Consider the following 15580-nt stretch of genomic DNA (forward strand, 5'->3'; position numbering starts at 1 on the left):
AGAAGAAGAAGAGGAAGAAGAAGAAGAAGAAGAAGAAGAGAAGAAAAGGACAATGGAATGGGTCCATGTCTGTATGTAACATACAGAAATCAAATAAATAAACAGACAAAACAAAATAAGTCAATGGAGCATGGAGTGATAGTACTATGTTTGCCTTGCGTGTGACGAATTCGGGTTCTATCCCCAGCACGCCATATGGTCCCCATGAGCCCTACCTGAGCACAGAGCCAGGAATAAGCACTGTTGGGTTTGGTTTTAAATCCTAAAACCAGACAATAAAAAGAAGCAGCCACAAAGCTGAGAGAAAGAGTTACAGGGCTTTCCAGGAGGCTGAGGGAAGTGAATCTCTTCTTGCTTTTGAAAAAAACAAAAGAGAAGACTTCTTGGCTCCCTGCTAGAAGGCAGGCCAGGCCGATGGGACCGGGCGGTGTTCTCAGGGAAGATGAGGTGGTGTGGTCCACGTTCCTCCCCTTGGCAGGCTGGGTCTATGCACGCCCTCAGCGAGGCTGGGTTGATTCCCAGACATTGGTCCCCAGGCTTTAGACTTGGCTGGGCTGCCACTGCCGCTGCTTTCCGACATGGAGCTGTGGGGACCCTACCTGCTTCTCTGCCTCTTCTCCCTCCTCAGCCAAGTCACCACTGAGGCCCCCACTCCCAGGCCCAAGAAGGCAGTGAACACCAAAAAAGGTAAGAGTGGGATGGGAGCCCACTGGTTATCCCTTTTTCTGCTGGTCTTCAACCCTCATGGTGATTTCAGGGAACTCTTGTAGAGACCCTGGGGACTGTCTGTCACTTTGGAGCTCTGGAGGGGCTGGATTGCTTGTCAGCTATAAAGATCTGGTCATATGGGACCAGAGAGATAGCACACTGGCTTTTGGCTTTTGGCTTGCACACTGCTGGCTCAGGACAGACTCGGGTTTGATCCTTGGCATCTCATATGGTCCCCTGAGTGCTCCTGGAGCAATTTCTGAGCACAGAGCCAGGAGTAATCCCTGAGAGCTGCCAGGTATGGCCCCCAAACAAAACAAAAGAAAACAAAAAAAGATCTGGCCATACCTTTGCTCCTGCCCACCCCAATATTTTGAAGAAAGAAAATTTAGGGTTTTCTTTGGGGGGGGGGGAAATACTTGGTAGTGCTCAAGGCTTACTCCTAGTTCTGTACTCAGGAATCACACCTGGTAGATTCTGGGGACCATATGGGGTAACAAGGATTGAACTCGAATTGGCCATGTGTACCTTACCTGCAATACTATCTATCTCTTCCAAAAACGTATTGTATTTGAGATGGGGGGCCCACTCAGCAATGCTCAGCATCCACTCCTCAGGGGACTATAGTCCATCTGTAGTTGGTCCTAGGATTTGACCCTTGCAAGCTCGAAATAATGTGAAAGGGAAGTGGCTTAACCACGAAGATTTTTTTGGGGGGGTGAGTGGTGGTGGTAGTGATATTCCCAACTGCGTTCAGAAATCAGTCCTGGGGTGCCAGAGATCAAACCTGCATCAGACATATGCATGGCAAGTGCCTTATCCACTATATTATTTCTCCAGCTCCAAGAAATCTTTTGCCTGCAATTTGGAAATGTTCATTCTCATCTGTACTGATGGGCTCTGCTTTATAATTTCTTTGTTGTTGTTGTTGTTGTTTGGTTAGTTTTCTGGTTTGGGGGCCACACCCGGCAGCGCTCAGAGGTTACTTCTAGCTCTGAATTCAAAAATTGCTCCTGGCAGGCACAGAGGACCATATGGGATGCTGGGGATCGAACCTGGGTCCATCTCAGGTCTACAGCATGCAAAACAAATGCCCTACAGTTGTGCTATCACTCCAGTCCCTCTGCTTTATAATTCTGAACCCCGAAGCTTCTCCAGGGACAGTGGCATTTGCTCCAAGAGAGGCTTGAGGAGTTAACAATATAAAAATGCTTGGTGCTCTAGTCTTTGTGTCTGGCCCATGCGGACATGGTCACTGTGCAGGAAAGAAGAAATAAGGAATGAAGTTTTGCATTTATAGTGCCTCAGAGCCCAGAGGAAATAAAGAATTCCAAACCAAATCATGGAAACAGCTTCACTCTCTGATCATCCCCCCTTCCCCGAGGGTCTGGGGGTGGCCTTGGCTGCAGGAAGGCCCGTCCTGGAGTTCTGCCAGCAGTGAGGTCATTCCAGGCGTTGTTGAGACAACATCAGTGAAATGTCATGGAAATGAGCTGGGCTGCACCCTTCAGGCTTGCTCTGGTCAGCAGAGTTCCAGGCGATGACAGTGTGAATTAAAGCAGGGAGCCAAAGCAAGTTACACCCACCCTGAGCAGCCAAGGCAAGGGTGCCTCCAGGCCTCTTTCCTGAGGCTTTGGAAAGGAATCATTGGCTTCACACTAGAACAAGTGGAAGTCATAGAGATACATCAGTTGCCTCAGAGACACTCTGTGTGTGGCAGGATGTACTGGTGGGTGCTGAGAGAAAAAACCCTACAAACTCAGTTTACTTGGCACAGAATGGCTGCCATGCCAACATTTGTTCTAGAAACACTCATGACTTGTAGAAGAGCAGCACTGTCTTGTCCAAGGCCAGGATAGTGGGGCCCTAAGCTCAGACATTCTCTGCCATCTTAGACAAGTGGCTTCTGCCTCAATTTCCTGTCTGTGATGGGAGAGTGAAAATTCCACTCCTCAGGTCATATTAGGACCCAAGTGCTGGTTACTTGTGTGACTTTTGGGGGGAGGTTTGGGGTCACATTTGGGGGTCACATCGAGTGATGCTCAGGGTTTTCTTCTGGCTCATGCTGAAAGAACACTCCTGGGGGGGTTATGATCAAACTGGAGTTAGTTGCACACAAGACAAAGGATTTCCTCTCTGTATCCTGATCTTTATTTTATTTTATTTATTTATTTTGGTTTTGGGGCCACACCCGGTGATGCTCAGGGGTTACTCCTGACTATATGCTCAGAAGTCGCTCCTGGCTTGGGGGACCCTATGGGACACCGGGGGATCAAACCTTGGTCTGTCCTAGGCTAGCGTGGGCAAGGCAGATGCTTTATTGCTTGTGCCACTGCTCCAGCCCTCCTGATCTTCATTTTAATCTTCTCCAGAGTCCTCTGAGGAGATTGTCACACCATTTAATAAATGTGGAAATAGAGCCAGAAATCTGAGCGATTTGTCTCAGGTTCCCAAGTGAGCTCAGAATCAAGAGGTGGCTAGCTGGGGGCACCTGAGCCTGATTGAATCCCTAGCATTCCATATGGTTTCCAGAGCACTGCCAGGAGAAAGTCCTGAGTGCAGAGCCAGGAGTAACCCTTAAGCATCATTGGGTGTGTGGCCCCCAAACTAAGCCAGAACAAAACAAAAAATTCAAAACGAAACCCAAACAAACAAAAAGAGTTGAATGGATGATTGGGGTCACTGCACCACCCCACTAAGCTGCCTTGCCAACCCCATTCCACTTGATCCACTGTAATAAGTCCTAAACCAAAGCAGTTCAGACCTTCTCTAGAAGAGGCAAGTGTGAGAGATGAGAGAATGAAAGATGATTTCCCCCCCCCACACACACACAGAAGGTAATTGGGGAATGACACCAAGGGCAGTGTTTCCTTGTCCCTGTGTCACTTTGCCACCTATTGCCTTCTGCCTCTACCCCAGAACTTGTGAGTCCCAAGATGTTTGAAGAGCTCCGGAGCCGACTGGATGGTCTTGCAGAGGAGGTGACACTGTTGAAGGAGCAACAGGCACTGCAGACAGGTGAGCTTGTATGACTGGGCTGGGGCATACATGCAGATGGTGAGTACCTGAGGCTAAACTGGGGTAACAGTGTGGTACACCCAGGCCACCAGCTGGACTTCAGAAGATGAGTCTTGCAGGTCCATCCACCAGGAAAACTGAACTCTCCTGGGGAGATCTGACAGGCATCCTGGCCTCCCCCACATTCCTTGGAAACTGGACCCCTGCTGCTTCCCAGGATTCTCTTTCATCAGTACCCATAGCCCGTGGAGGCACTTTAGTTCCCGCTCTGGGCTAGCTGCTTGGCTAAAGCTATATCTATCTCCTAGTTGGCTCTGTTTAGCTAAGGAAGGCTATATCACCCCCAGTTTCTTTTTTTGATTTTTGGACCATGCCCAGCTGTGCTCAGGGGTTACTCCTGGCTCTGAGCTCAGAAATCACTCCTGACAGGATCAAGGGACCATATATGATGCCAGGGATTGAACCTGGGTCTGTCCCAGGTTGGAAGCATGCAAGGCAAATGCCCTACCACTGTGCTATCTCTCAGGCTCATATCACCCCCATTTTTTTTGGTTTGTCTTTTGGGTCACACCCAGCAGCTCTCAGAGGTTACTCCTGGCTCTATGCTCAGAAATCGCTCCTGGTAGGCTCAGGGGACCATATGGGATGCTGGGATTCAAACCACCAACCTTCCACATGCAAGGCAAATACCTTACCTTCATGGTATCTCTCTGGTCCCTCCCTCATTTTTAAAGATGGGAAAGATGAAGCCCTTTGGTTCTGGTAGGTCTGAAGGCAGCCAGCCGCCCTGTCTTGCCATTTCCAGGGAAATGGTTTTTGGTCAGTCTACACTGAGCAGGTGGACATAGACATTTAAAATTAGCATGAAGTGAGGCTGGGGTGCAGGCAGGGTCTGTCTATGAGCTGCTGGGGTCTTCTCTCCCACTTCACTGTGGCTCACATATGCTTAAACTCCACAGAAAAGATCCTTTCCACCCCATAGAGTGGTATCCTTCTGCAGCTCAGAGAGGTGGGTGGAGGGGATGCAACAAAGCTGTGTTTTCTGGGAGCTTTGGCACATATCTTTCTCTCTCCCTCTCCCTCTCTCCCCCCTCTCTCTCACACACATCTTTGTTTTTCTCTCTCTTATTTTTTGTTTTGATTTTTTGGGTCACCCCCAGTGGTGGCACTCAGGGGTCACTCCTGGCTCTGGGCTCAGAAGTTGCTCCTGGCAGGTTCAGGGGAACATATAGGATGCCGGGGATTGAACCTGGGTTGCTCTGGCCCGTCTCTCACTTCTTTGGTTTTTAGGCCACACATGGCATTGCTCAGGGGTTATTCATGGCGCCACACTCAAAAATCATTCCTGGGGGCTGAAAGATAGCACAGCGGTACGGCATTTGCCTTGCATCAACCAACCCAGGATGACGATGGTTCGAATCTCTGCAAACCCATGTTGTCCCATGCCTGCCAGGAGTGATTTCTGAGTGCAGAGCCAGGAGTAACCCCTGAGTGTAGCCGGGTGTGACCCAGAAAACAAACAAAAACAAAACAAAACAAAAGAACCAAAGGGCCTTTGCCCCCTAACTTCCGAATCCGTAACCATTGTGGATACCCAGAGAAAGGATGTGATTGAGTGAGCTGGTGCAGAAATGATCTAATGCCAGCAACAGGAATACCTCCTCCTCCTCTTGGTTGGGAGTCTGGGTTCTGCCCAGCATCCAAAATTTGGGGGGGTATAGGGGTGGCCACTTGGTCCTAGGCCTGGCAGCACTGAACAGGGTTGGGGAACCCAGAGACCAACATTCATGGCCATGTCTCCATTTCTTCCCCTTCGCACACAGTCTGCCTGAAAGGCACCAAGGTGCACCGCAAGTGCTTCCTGTCCTTCCCATCGCCCAAGACCTTCCACGAGGCCAGCGAGGATTGCATCTCTCTGGGGGGCACCCTGAGCGCCCCCCACTCGGGCTCGGAGAATGACGCACTGCATGACTACGTGCGCCAGAGTGTAGGTGCCACGGCTGAAGTGTGGCTGGGCCTCAACGACCTGGCAGTCGAGGGTGCCTGGGTGGACATGACCGGGGCCCCCCTGGCCTTCAAGAACTGGGAGACAGAGATCACGGCTCAGCCCGATGGGGGCAAGGCAGAGAACTGTGCAGCTCTAGCAGCTGTGTCCAGCGGCAGGTGGTTCGACAAACGCTGCAGGGACAAGCTGCCTTATGTTTGCCAGTTTGCCATCGTCTAGGGGGGCTCACGGGTGGGGCTTGGGGGGGACCTCAAGGAAGCCTTGGGAGGATAAGGGGTGGGCTGGGCAGGATCCCTGGTGGCCTTGGAGCTGCTTTTTTTGCAAATAAATTTGGTGAGGCTTGATGGAGGGTGGGTGTGCTCTGTGTGTGTGTGTGTGTGTGTGTGTGTGTGTGTGTGTGTGTGTGTGTGTGTGTGGTGGGTGGGTTGTGCGGGGTATGTGGGTGCCCCAAAGCTTCAGGGTACATAGGGAAAGCCCAAGCAGGGCACAGCATGGCGGGTCCTCTGTAAGGAAGACTGGGGATAGGCAGAAAGAGAACACGGGGAGATAAGACCACTGCTCAGCTGTCCCTCTTTTCCTTTTCATCTGAGTTCTTTCCTTTTCTTTTGTTTTGTTGTTGTTTTTGGGTCACACCAAGTGGCAGTCAGGGGCTACAATTTGCTCTTCGCTCAGAAATAGCTCCTGGCAGGTTCAGGGGACCACATGGGATGCTGGGAATCCAACCCAGGTCCCTTCCCAGTTGTTTGCATGCAAGACAAATGCCCTGTCAGTGCTACCACTGAATTCTTCCTTCCTTCCTTCCTTCCTTCCTTCCTTCCTTCCTTCCTTCCTTCCTTCCTTCCTTCCTTCCTTCCTTCCTTCCTTCCTTCCTTCCTTCCTTCCTTCCTTCTTTCCTTCCTTCCTTCCTTCCTTTCTCTCTCTTTCTCTCTTTCTTTCTTCCTTTCTTTCTCTTTCTCTCTCTTTATCTCTCTTTCTCTTTCTTTCTTTCTTTCTTTTTCTTTCTTTCTTTCTTTCTTTCTTTCTTTCTTTCTTTCTTTCTTCTTTCCTTTTCTTTCTCTCTTTCTTTCTTTCCTTCCTTCTTTCTTTCTTTCTTTCTTTCTTTCTCTTTCTTTCTTTCTTTCTTTCTTTCTTTCTTTCTTTCTTTCTTTCTTTATTTGTTTCTTTATTTCTTTCTTTATTTCTTTCTTTCTTTCTTTCTTTCTTTCTTTCTTTCTTTCTTTCTTTCTTTCTTTCTTTCTTTCTTTCTTTCTTTCTTTCCTTTTCTTTTCTTTCTTTCCCACTCAGACTGCATTCTCTCCCTCTATCCCTTCCAAAGGAAGGGAAGGACAATGATCAATGGCAAGAGGCAGTCTCAGGAGAGGACGCTCTGGCTCCTCCTCGTGGCTTCGGGTGCTCTACATGATCAGAGAAACTTCTCTAGTCACATAGTATAGAAATGATCCCTGAAAGTACAGTCTTACTGAATTCTTTCTTACAGAGAAGTTGCAAGAGTGTATGTGACCCTCTCACCTCCAAACACCAACATTTTCATGGCTCTACTATATCTTTTCATAAGTTTGCTGAAAACCTTCTTTTTTTTTTTTTTTTTGGTCACACCTGGCAGCGCTCGGGGGTTACTCCTGGCTCTATGCTCAGAAATCGCTCCTGGCAGGCTCAGGGAACCATATGGGATGCCGAGATTCGAACCACCGAGCTTCTGTATGCAAGGCAAATGCATTACCTCCATGCTATCTCTCTGGCCCCGAAAACCTTACATTTTGAGTCCTGGGCGCCTATCCTAAAGCAGGTCACCAACATGAGTGAACTCAGTGCTGTCCAGAAATCCATAAACCTGAGCACAAATGAGCACATCCATTTCTGGGTGTTTTTCTATAGATGTCACTTATTCCTCCTCCCCCATCACCATGAATTAGTTACAGTTATTTATTATTAAATTTCAGGCATGCAATGAATGTTCCCACATCAATTTCTTCAGCAGAGTTTACTTTCCTCCACCAATAACCCATCCCCCAGCCTGCCTAGGATCACTGTCTTAGGGTTTCCTTCATTTATGCCCCATCCCCTACCTCCAACCCAGTGACAAGCTTCCTTCTGATAGTTCTCTTACTCTTCATTCTTTTTTTTTTTTTTTTTTTTTGTGGTTTTTTTTGGGTCACACCCGGCAGTGCTCAGGGGTTACTCCTGGCTCCATGCTCAGAAATTGCTCCTGGCAGGCACGGGGGACCATATGGGACGCTGGGATTCGAACCGATGACCTCTTGCATGAAAGGCAAACACCTTACCTCCATGCTATCTCTCCAGCCCCTCTCTTCATTCTTTTTTTTAAACATTTATTTATTTAAGTTTTTGAGTCACATTCGTCAGTACTCAGGGGTTACTCCTGGCTCTTTGCTCAGAAATTGTTCTTGGGAGGCTCAGGAAACCCTGTGGGATGCCGGGAATAGAATCCGGGTCCGTCCTGGGTCAGCAATGTGCAAGGCAAACATCTTACCACTGTGCTATCACTCTGGCCCCTCTTGCTCTTCATTGTATTGCCTTATGAGCTTTGTTATTTCTTTATGATGTGTCTTTATATCCCACACACATATGAGAGATCATTCTGTATTCATTGTTGTATTTGTTGATGAGTGCCATCTCTGTGAAATGGGATGGTAGTTTATTTGCTATTTTAATTTGTATTTCCCTACTGATTAGTAATGTTGAGCTTTTTTTCATGTGCCTTTTGCCATTTCTATTTCCTCTGTGAGGCACTTTCTGTTCCTCTCTTTTCCCATTTTAATTTTTGGAGGGGTCACACCCGGCAGCACTCAAGGGTTACTCCTGGCTCTACGCTCAGAAATCGCCTCTGGCAGGCACAGGGGACCATATAGGATGCCGGGATTCGAACCAATGACCTTCTGCATGAAAGGCAAACACCTTACTTGCATGCTATCTCTCTGGCCCCCCTTTTCCCATTTTTTTTTTGATAGTGTTGAATTTTTTCTTGTAGTATCCTACCTGTGTTTCATATATTTTAGATATTAACCCTTTATTGGATGAGTGGTAGGCAAAAAGTTTTCCCAAAAACTAAATCCTAAAATGTATAGTATTTGTTGCCTGTCTTGATCGTTTTTTAAAGTTGGTTTTATTTTATTTTGGGACCTCACCCAGAGGTTACTCCTGGCTCTGCACTCAGGAATCACTCCTGGTGGTGCTTCGGGGACCATATGGGAAGCTGGGGATCAAATCTGAGTTGTCTGTATGCAAGGTGAACACCCTACCCTACATTTTGGCTTCCAAAGTCATCGTTTCTTTTGAGGTGTAGAAGCATCTTTTAATATAGTCCCATTATCATTGTTTCCACTGGCTTGATCAGTGATGGCTCATCCTTAAAGATGATTATCTTCAATGTCACAGAGAATTCTGCCAATATTTTCTTTTACGTATGTAATGGATTCTGGTCTGATACCAAGGTCTTTAATGCGTTTTGATTTGACTTTTGTGCATGGCATTAGAAAGAGGTCTGACTTCATTATTATTATTATTTTTTTGCATGTGGGCAACCAGTTTTCCCAACACCAGTTATTGAAGAAGCTTTCCTTGCTCCACTTTATATGTTTTGTTCCTTTATCAAAGATTTACTGACTATTACTTGCAAGTCTGTCTTAGGTTTTTCAATTCTATTCCATTGATATGAGAGTCTGTAGCTTGCTCCAGTACCACAGTTTTAATTTCTACTGCTTTGAAGTAGAGCTTGAAGTTGGGAAAGTGATGCCTTTCATCTTTTCTACCCCCTAGGATTGCTTTTGCTATTCAAAGGGTGGAGGGTGGGGCCACTGTTCCATGTGAAATTCAGGATTGTTTGATCTACACCTGAAAAATGCCATGGGGTGTCCTTATAGAGACTGACATTGAATCTGTACAGTGTTTTGGAGATTATTGACATTTTATGATAGTAATCTTCCTCATCTCTGAGCAGGCTTCTTGCGTTTTCCATTTCCTCTGTCCTCTTCAACTTCTTTAAGTAGTGTTATGTAGTTTTCTATGTATAAGTCTTTCACCAATTTAGTTTAAAATGATTCTAAGGTGCCTGATTTTCTGAGGTACAGTTGCTGTGTCATCCACAAATAGTGCAAACTTGACTCCTTTCTGGATGCTCTTGGTAAGTTTTTTCTTGCCTAATTGCTATGGAAAGTACTTCTGAGTACTACCTAGGCTTGTGCCTAATTTTAGAGGAAAGAGATCTCACTTTTATGTGCTGTAAAGTGGCCACCTCCTCCCAGATCCTGAGGGGCACAATTTAGATTCTTTTGTTTATTTTTGTTTTTGTGCCCACACCAGGAAGTGCTCAGGGCTTTGCATTCAGGCTCTACATTCACCTCATAGTGAATTTGGTAGACCATAAGAGGTGCTGGGGACTAAACCTTGATAAGCTGTATAAGGCAAGGAGCCTGTTCACTGTACTATTGCTTTGGTCCCTGAAAATTCAACTTCTTTTTTTTTTTTTTTTTTTTTTTGGTTTTTGGGTCACACCCGGCAGTGCTCAGGGGTTACTCCCTGGCTGTGTCCTGCTCAGAAATATGCTCCTGGCAGGCACGGGGGACCATATGGGACACCGGGGATTCGAACCAACCACCTTTGGTCCTGGATCGGCTGCTTGCAAGGCAAACGCCTCTGTGCTATCTCTCCGGGCCCCGAAATTCAACTTCTAATCCATCTGTTGCAGCTCCTGTGTCAGGGCTCCTGAGGGCCAGCTGGAACTGGGGATGGGTGGGTGGGTGGGTGGAATTGATACTGCCCATGGAAGGCTCTTCATTCTCTTTCCCCCAGCACACTCTGGGGGATAGGCTTAAAGTTCCATGTGATAGTGGTGGATATTGGTGGAGTGCACAGAAATCTGCCTGCTGATGGTTTCTTCCAATTTCTCACCTAAGACAAGATGTGCTGTTACTCCTTTTTTTTTGTTTTATTTTTTTTTTTGTTTTTGTTTTTGAGTCACACCCGGCCATCGCTCAGGGTTTACTCCTGGCTCTATGCTCAGAAATCGCTCTTGGCAGGCTCAGGGGACTATCTGGGATGCTGGGATTCGAACCACTGTCCTTCTGCATGCAAGGCAAAACGTCTTACCTCAATGCTATCTCTCTGGCCCCACTCCCATTTTGTAGACAAGGAAGCTGAGGGCTCGGGACCATCAGTGACTTCCCTTGAAAACAACATGTATGTCATGTCTTATTTGTGGGGTGTCACCTTTCTCACCACTCCTGTGCTGTGAGTTCCTGAAATCAAGAGAAATCAAGGACCCCCTGACCCTCACCCCCAGTCCCTCTAGTTCCTGAACCTCCCTTGGAAGTCTTCCTTACTAGGTGCAGAATAGCCCCACCCATCTGGAATCCTGCAGCAGTTTCTCTGTCAACTGATGAATTGGATCCTATTTTTGGGGATGGAGTGGACAGGAGGAAATGGCTTGTAATGAAAAATGTGCTGGCGTCAAGGCTCAACCGTCTGCAGTTTGTTCATAGAATTCATCTGATAGAATTCACACACTACTGAGAGTAATAAAAGTCAAAACAGGTGCAAGAAAGGAGGCTCATAAAGATGTTGTTTAGGATGACCGTGGCAAGCAGAAAGCTAAACTTCCATCCAAATACAGATGATGCAATTCTGGGTCTTTTGCATTCAGAATTTTGGGGTCTTTTAGTCATCTGGTAGGATCTAAGTGGCCAGGCATTTTTTGCAAATTTCTGTAGTTAGAGAAATCCACAAGAGGGGGCGCAATGTCTCTGTGTGCATGAGCGTGGCCTTTGCCAATGAGGCGCTGACACGGGCAACCTTGCCTGCTTTGAGCAGCAGGTGGCGCTTTGGGCAAGAAAATCACTTAAGAAGAACCTAAGGTGCTCTTTCATTTAGGCCTTGAAGCTGGAGACAGAATTCTGTCTTTGTTTAAAATTTTGATGTTTTATAAATGGAGGGTGATTAAAGGATTTAAAAAAATATTTCTTCCTAGGGGCCGGAGTGATAGCACAGCAGTAGGGTGTTTGCCTTGTGACTGACCTGGGACAAACCCGGATTTGATTCCTGGCATCCCATATGGTCCCCCAAGTCTGCCAGGAGTGATTTCTGAACCCAGAGCCAGGAGTAACCCCAGAGCACTGTTGCATGTGGCCCAAAAGTTGAAAAAAAAGTTTCTTCTTGTTTATAGAGGCAAATAAATAAAGGAGATGTAGGGACGGGATCCATAGCACATTTGCCTTGAATGCAGCCAACCCTTGTTCTCAACCCTGGATTGAGAACATATAGTCCCCTATGGCTGCCAGGAGTGATTATTGAAAGTAGAGCCAGGAGTAACCCCTGAGTATGGCCCGAAAAACTAAAAAAGAGAGGGGAGGGCTGGAGCAATAGCACAACAGGTAGGACATTTGCCTTGCATATGGCCAATTCAGGTTCTATCCTCAACATCCCATAAGTCCTCTGAGCCTCTCTCCTTGGTGCATCCATCTAAATGGAGCCCCCTGCATCTCAGGGTTGGCTGTTATCAGATGCAGCTAGCCGAGTCCTCTCTAACTCAGATGCAACAGGAAGGAGGGACTGAGTGGAAAGATCTATATATTTCAGTAGGCAGTAGGCATATTTACCCATTCAAATAAAATTTGATAAATTGAACTAAAAATTATCCCCAAATGACAGGAATCAGAAGTCAGAGGTCTGGTGGCAGGATTGCATTTCCTTCCTGCAAGGTCCAGCAGCCTCTTTGGCATCAGTAGCTGCCCATCTTCCAGGCTGTGGCCATGTGTCCAGAAGGGTTTTCACAGTTTGACAGCTTTGGAGTAGAGCTCAGTAGTTAAATTCATGCCTCACAGGTAGAAGATCCTGAGTTTGAACCCCAGAAACATACATTCTTTTGATTTGGGGGATCACACCCAGGGCTTACATTTGGCTCTGTAGTCAGGAATCACTTCTGGTGAGTCTCTGGGGCCTGAAGAAACCATATAAGATGTTATGGATCGACCCCAGGTTGGCAGTATGCAAGGCAAGTACCCCACCATTGCTCTGTCCCTACAACTGCCCTTTCTTATCTCTCTCCCCTGTCCTCTGGCTGGCTCTGCTCTGATCCGGAAGTCAGTTATATATTTGTGCAGATGCCTGCCATGAATATAGCCCTTGAATGTGCAGGCACGTTGGTGTCATTTACTCAGGGTCTGCCCAGGGGACAGAGAGACAAATTTTCAAAGTGAAGATGCTACTTTGCCCATCTCTTTCCTGATCCTCACCCCCCTTCACCCTGGCCTCTAATGAGAATTCCTTAGCCCATCACGAAGAGCCCAAAACAGAGGAGACTGAACCCTGAAGGCCAGGATTTGCCTCTTTCTAGTAGAAGAAGAAAAGAAGCCCTTGGTGGCCACCACCCCAAGCACAGCATCAAAGCTCCAGCATCAGGACCCCTGGGGCCACACCTGAGCACAACCCCAACAGGTTCTATGGAAAGATGATGGTACCTGGCTATAGGATAATTCTGCTTCCTTGATGCCCAATCTGCAACCTCTCTTTCCTAAAAAGGTCTCCACACTCCCAGCACAAATCCTGAATTTCACAAGGCCCCTGTCATCCCTCTTCCTGAGACATCTCTTTCTCTTCTGCTGGCATAAGCCCAGCTCTATCCCTGAGGGTCTGCACATGGCATGGGCAGGTTCATGGCTGTGATATTGTGAGTGTCACCTATCCCCATGGTATGGCATTGGGTCCATCTTAGGCGGGGGGACAAAAGAAGAAAGCAAAGGGGAGACCAAAGCAAGAGGAAAGGTTTCTGTTTCTACCATGGAGGAACCCAGGACCCTCCTGACTGACCAGTCTGATTCTCATGGTTTTGTGGCCTCAAAGGAACAAGGTGGAAATAAATGCCACTTTCACTGCTGCAAACAGAGCTGGAAAAGAGGTAGCTGGTGGTCAGAGCCATGACCATGGGCACGTAGGGCAGAAGTAGGGCACTGAGAAGTCAGAAGAGGAACTGTGAGGGAAAGTCAGCATCATCACGAGAGGGAAATGCTGGGTCTCAGGAATGCAGGAGACAGAGAAGTTAGGCCAGGCTTTCCTCTGCCAGGAACCTCCAGCCCTGTACCCCCACAGAGGGGCAGATGTGTGGGGTACAGGGCCAGAAGGGACAGGGAGGGCCCAAGGTCCACTTTGGGTGGCTGTCCCTGGCAGAGGCGCCCTTATCTTTTGCTGGGAGCAGAAGGAAGTTATGAAGTTACTGAGGTCTCCATTCTGGGCTGGTGTCCCAGTTGTAGCACTTTTTCCTGATGGCGCTTTGAGTGTCCTCTTTTAGACTGGTCATCCAGCTATAAATACACAGGTGGTGTGTGTGTGTGTGTGTGTGTGTGTGTGTGTGTGTGTGTGTGTGAGAGAGAGAGAGAGAGAGAGAGAGAGAGAGAGAGAGAGAGAGAGAGAATATTGAACAGCAAAAGATGGCAGAAGCTACAGGGACAGCAGATAGGACCACCAGGACAAGGACTAGCCCTAAAGGGTACAGTAGGGTCAGAACAGGGTCAAGGTCGAACAGGGTCAAGGTCAGGGGGGCAGAGAATGGCAGAAAATGACAGGGGAAGAGCAAGGTAGGGGCAGGGCAGGACAGGTCACTTGCAGGGCCCAAGTCAACCTGAGTTGCTGGGGGGCAGCCATGTGAGGAACACCCCCTAGTGGTATTTAAGCACTGTCCATCAACCCACTGACCATTTTCAGAGTTTCTTAGCCTCAAAGAGATGCTCTTGCTTCTAAAGGGAAAGTCTAAAGTCTAAAGGTCTAAGCTCAGTGGGTATCCAAGAGCCGGAATCGTCCCAAGAGTCGCCTCATCTCTTTCCCTGGTCTTTACTTGTGTGTGTGTGTGTGTGTGTGTGTGTGTGTGTGTGTGTGTGTGTGTGTAAAGTGGGTCTCCATCCTCCCCACCCCTTGCTTGTTGTTGTGTATTTTATTACAAGTATGTAGGGGTGAAGGCTTTGAAGAAGACAAGCTTCTGGTTGCCTGATTCCACCCTCGGGACCTCAAACCTGGTTTTGGTAGATTTTTCACCACACTGGATCCAAATTCCTCTTGTGTACCTTGGAGGAGGACTCTGGGGCCAGCCCCAGCTCAGACCATCTTCTACCAGCCTATCCTGCAGGATCAGGGTCCAGGCACCTGGAGGGGCAACTCCTGAACTGCATCCTTAACGTCCCCGCCTGCCAATGGTTACCCTAAATCTATGCTTGCATACCACATCCTCTTCAACTGCTGCCAGGTCCTGTGCTACCTCAGGTCTCTCAGGGCCTGGACCAACCGAGGGCCTATGGGTCTTGCTCGGCATAGTATTTTTTACTTTTAGGTCACATCCGGTGGCACTCAAGGGCTACTCCTGGCTCTATGCTTAGAAATCGCTTCTGGCAGGCTTGGGGGACCATATGGGATGCTGGGATTCAAACCACCGTCCTTCTGCATGCAAGGCAAATGCCCTACCTCCATGCTATCTCTCCAGCCTATGCTCTGAGCCTTTTAAAACAGTTTCTCATGGGCTAGAGCACTCAGATAGTACAGCCAGAGCTATAGCTATAGTGAACTTGGGACTAACCTGAATTCTATCCTGGCACCCCATGTGGTACCCCAAGCCTGTTAGGAATGATCCCCAAGCACAGAACCAGGACTTAGCTCCATCAGATAATATGGCCTAATGTCTGAAGTGGGGGAGAAAGGGTGCTGGGGTGATAGCACAGTGGTTAGGGCGTTTGCCTTGCACACGAACCTCCTGGGTTTGATCCCCAGCATCCCATATGGTCCCCTGAGTCTAACCCTAAGCAAAAAAATAAAAGGAAAAGAAAAAAACCAAATCTAAATTTAAGATTAATC

General features: G+C 47.7%; 1 protein-coding gene and 1 pseudogene across 1 annotated transcript; one reads left to right on the top strand and one right to left on the bottom strand.

Moving 5' to 3' along the window:
* The first annotated feature begins 562 nt into the window (after positions 1-562).
* Positions 563-5950, top strand: CLEC3B (C-type lectin domain family 3 member B). Its single transcript, XM_049777417.1, has 3 exons — positions 563-687; positions 3628-3726; positions 5550-5950. The coding sequence occupies exons 1-3, from the start codon at positions 579-581 to the stop codon at positions 5948-5950; spliced, it is 609 nt and encodes a 202-aa protein (XP_049633374.1). The 5' UTR covers positions 563-578.
* A 1056-nt stretch (positions 5951-7006) lies between these two features.
* LOC126014961 (uncharacterized) lies at positions 7007-7189 on the bottom strand (annotated as a pseudogene).
* Positions 7190-15580: the final 8391 nt, after the last annotated feature.

This window comes from Suncus etruscus, chromosome 7 (genome assembly GCF_024139225.1).
Source record: "Suncus etruscus isolate mSunEtr1 chromosome 7, mSunEtr1.pri.cur, whole genome shotgun sequence".
In the NCBI taxonomy this organism is placed as follows: domain Eukaryota; kingdom Metazoa; phylum Chordata; class Mammalia; order Eulipotyphla; family Soricidae; genus Suncus; species Suncus etruscus.

Bases quoted from the DNA above. Each gene is read 5' to 3' on its own strand.
- CLEC3B (XM_049777417.1), top strand. From the start codon at position 579: ATGGAGCTGTGGGGACCCTACCTGCTTCTCTGCCTCTTCTCCCTCCTC. The intron at 688-3,627 runs GTAAGAGTGGGA...CCTCTACCCCAG, and splicing joins GGCAGTGAACACCAAAAAAG to AACTTGTGAGTCCCAAGATG. The intron at 3,727-5,549 runs GTGAGCTTGTAT...CTTCGCACACAG, and splicing joins GCAACAGGCACTGCAGACAG to TCTGCCTGAAAGGCACCAAG.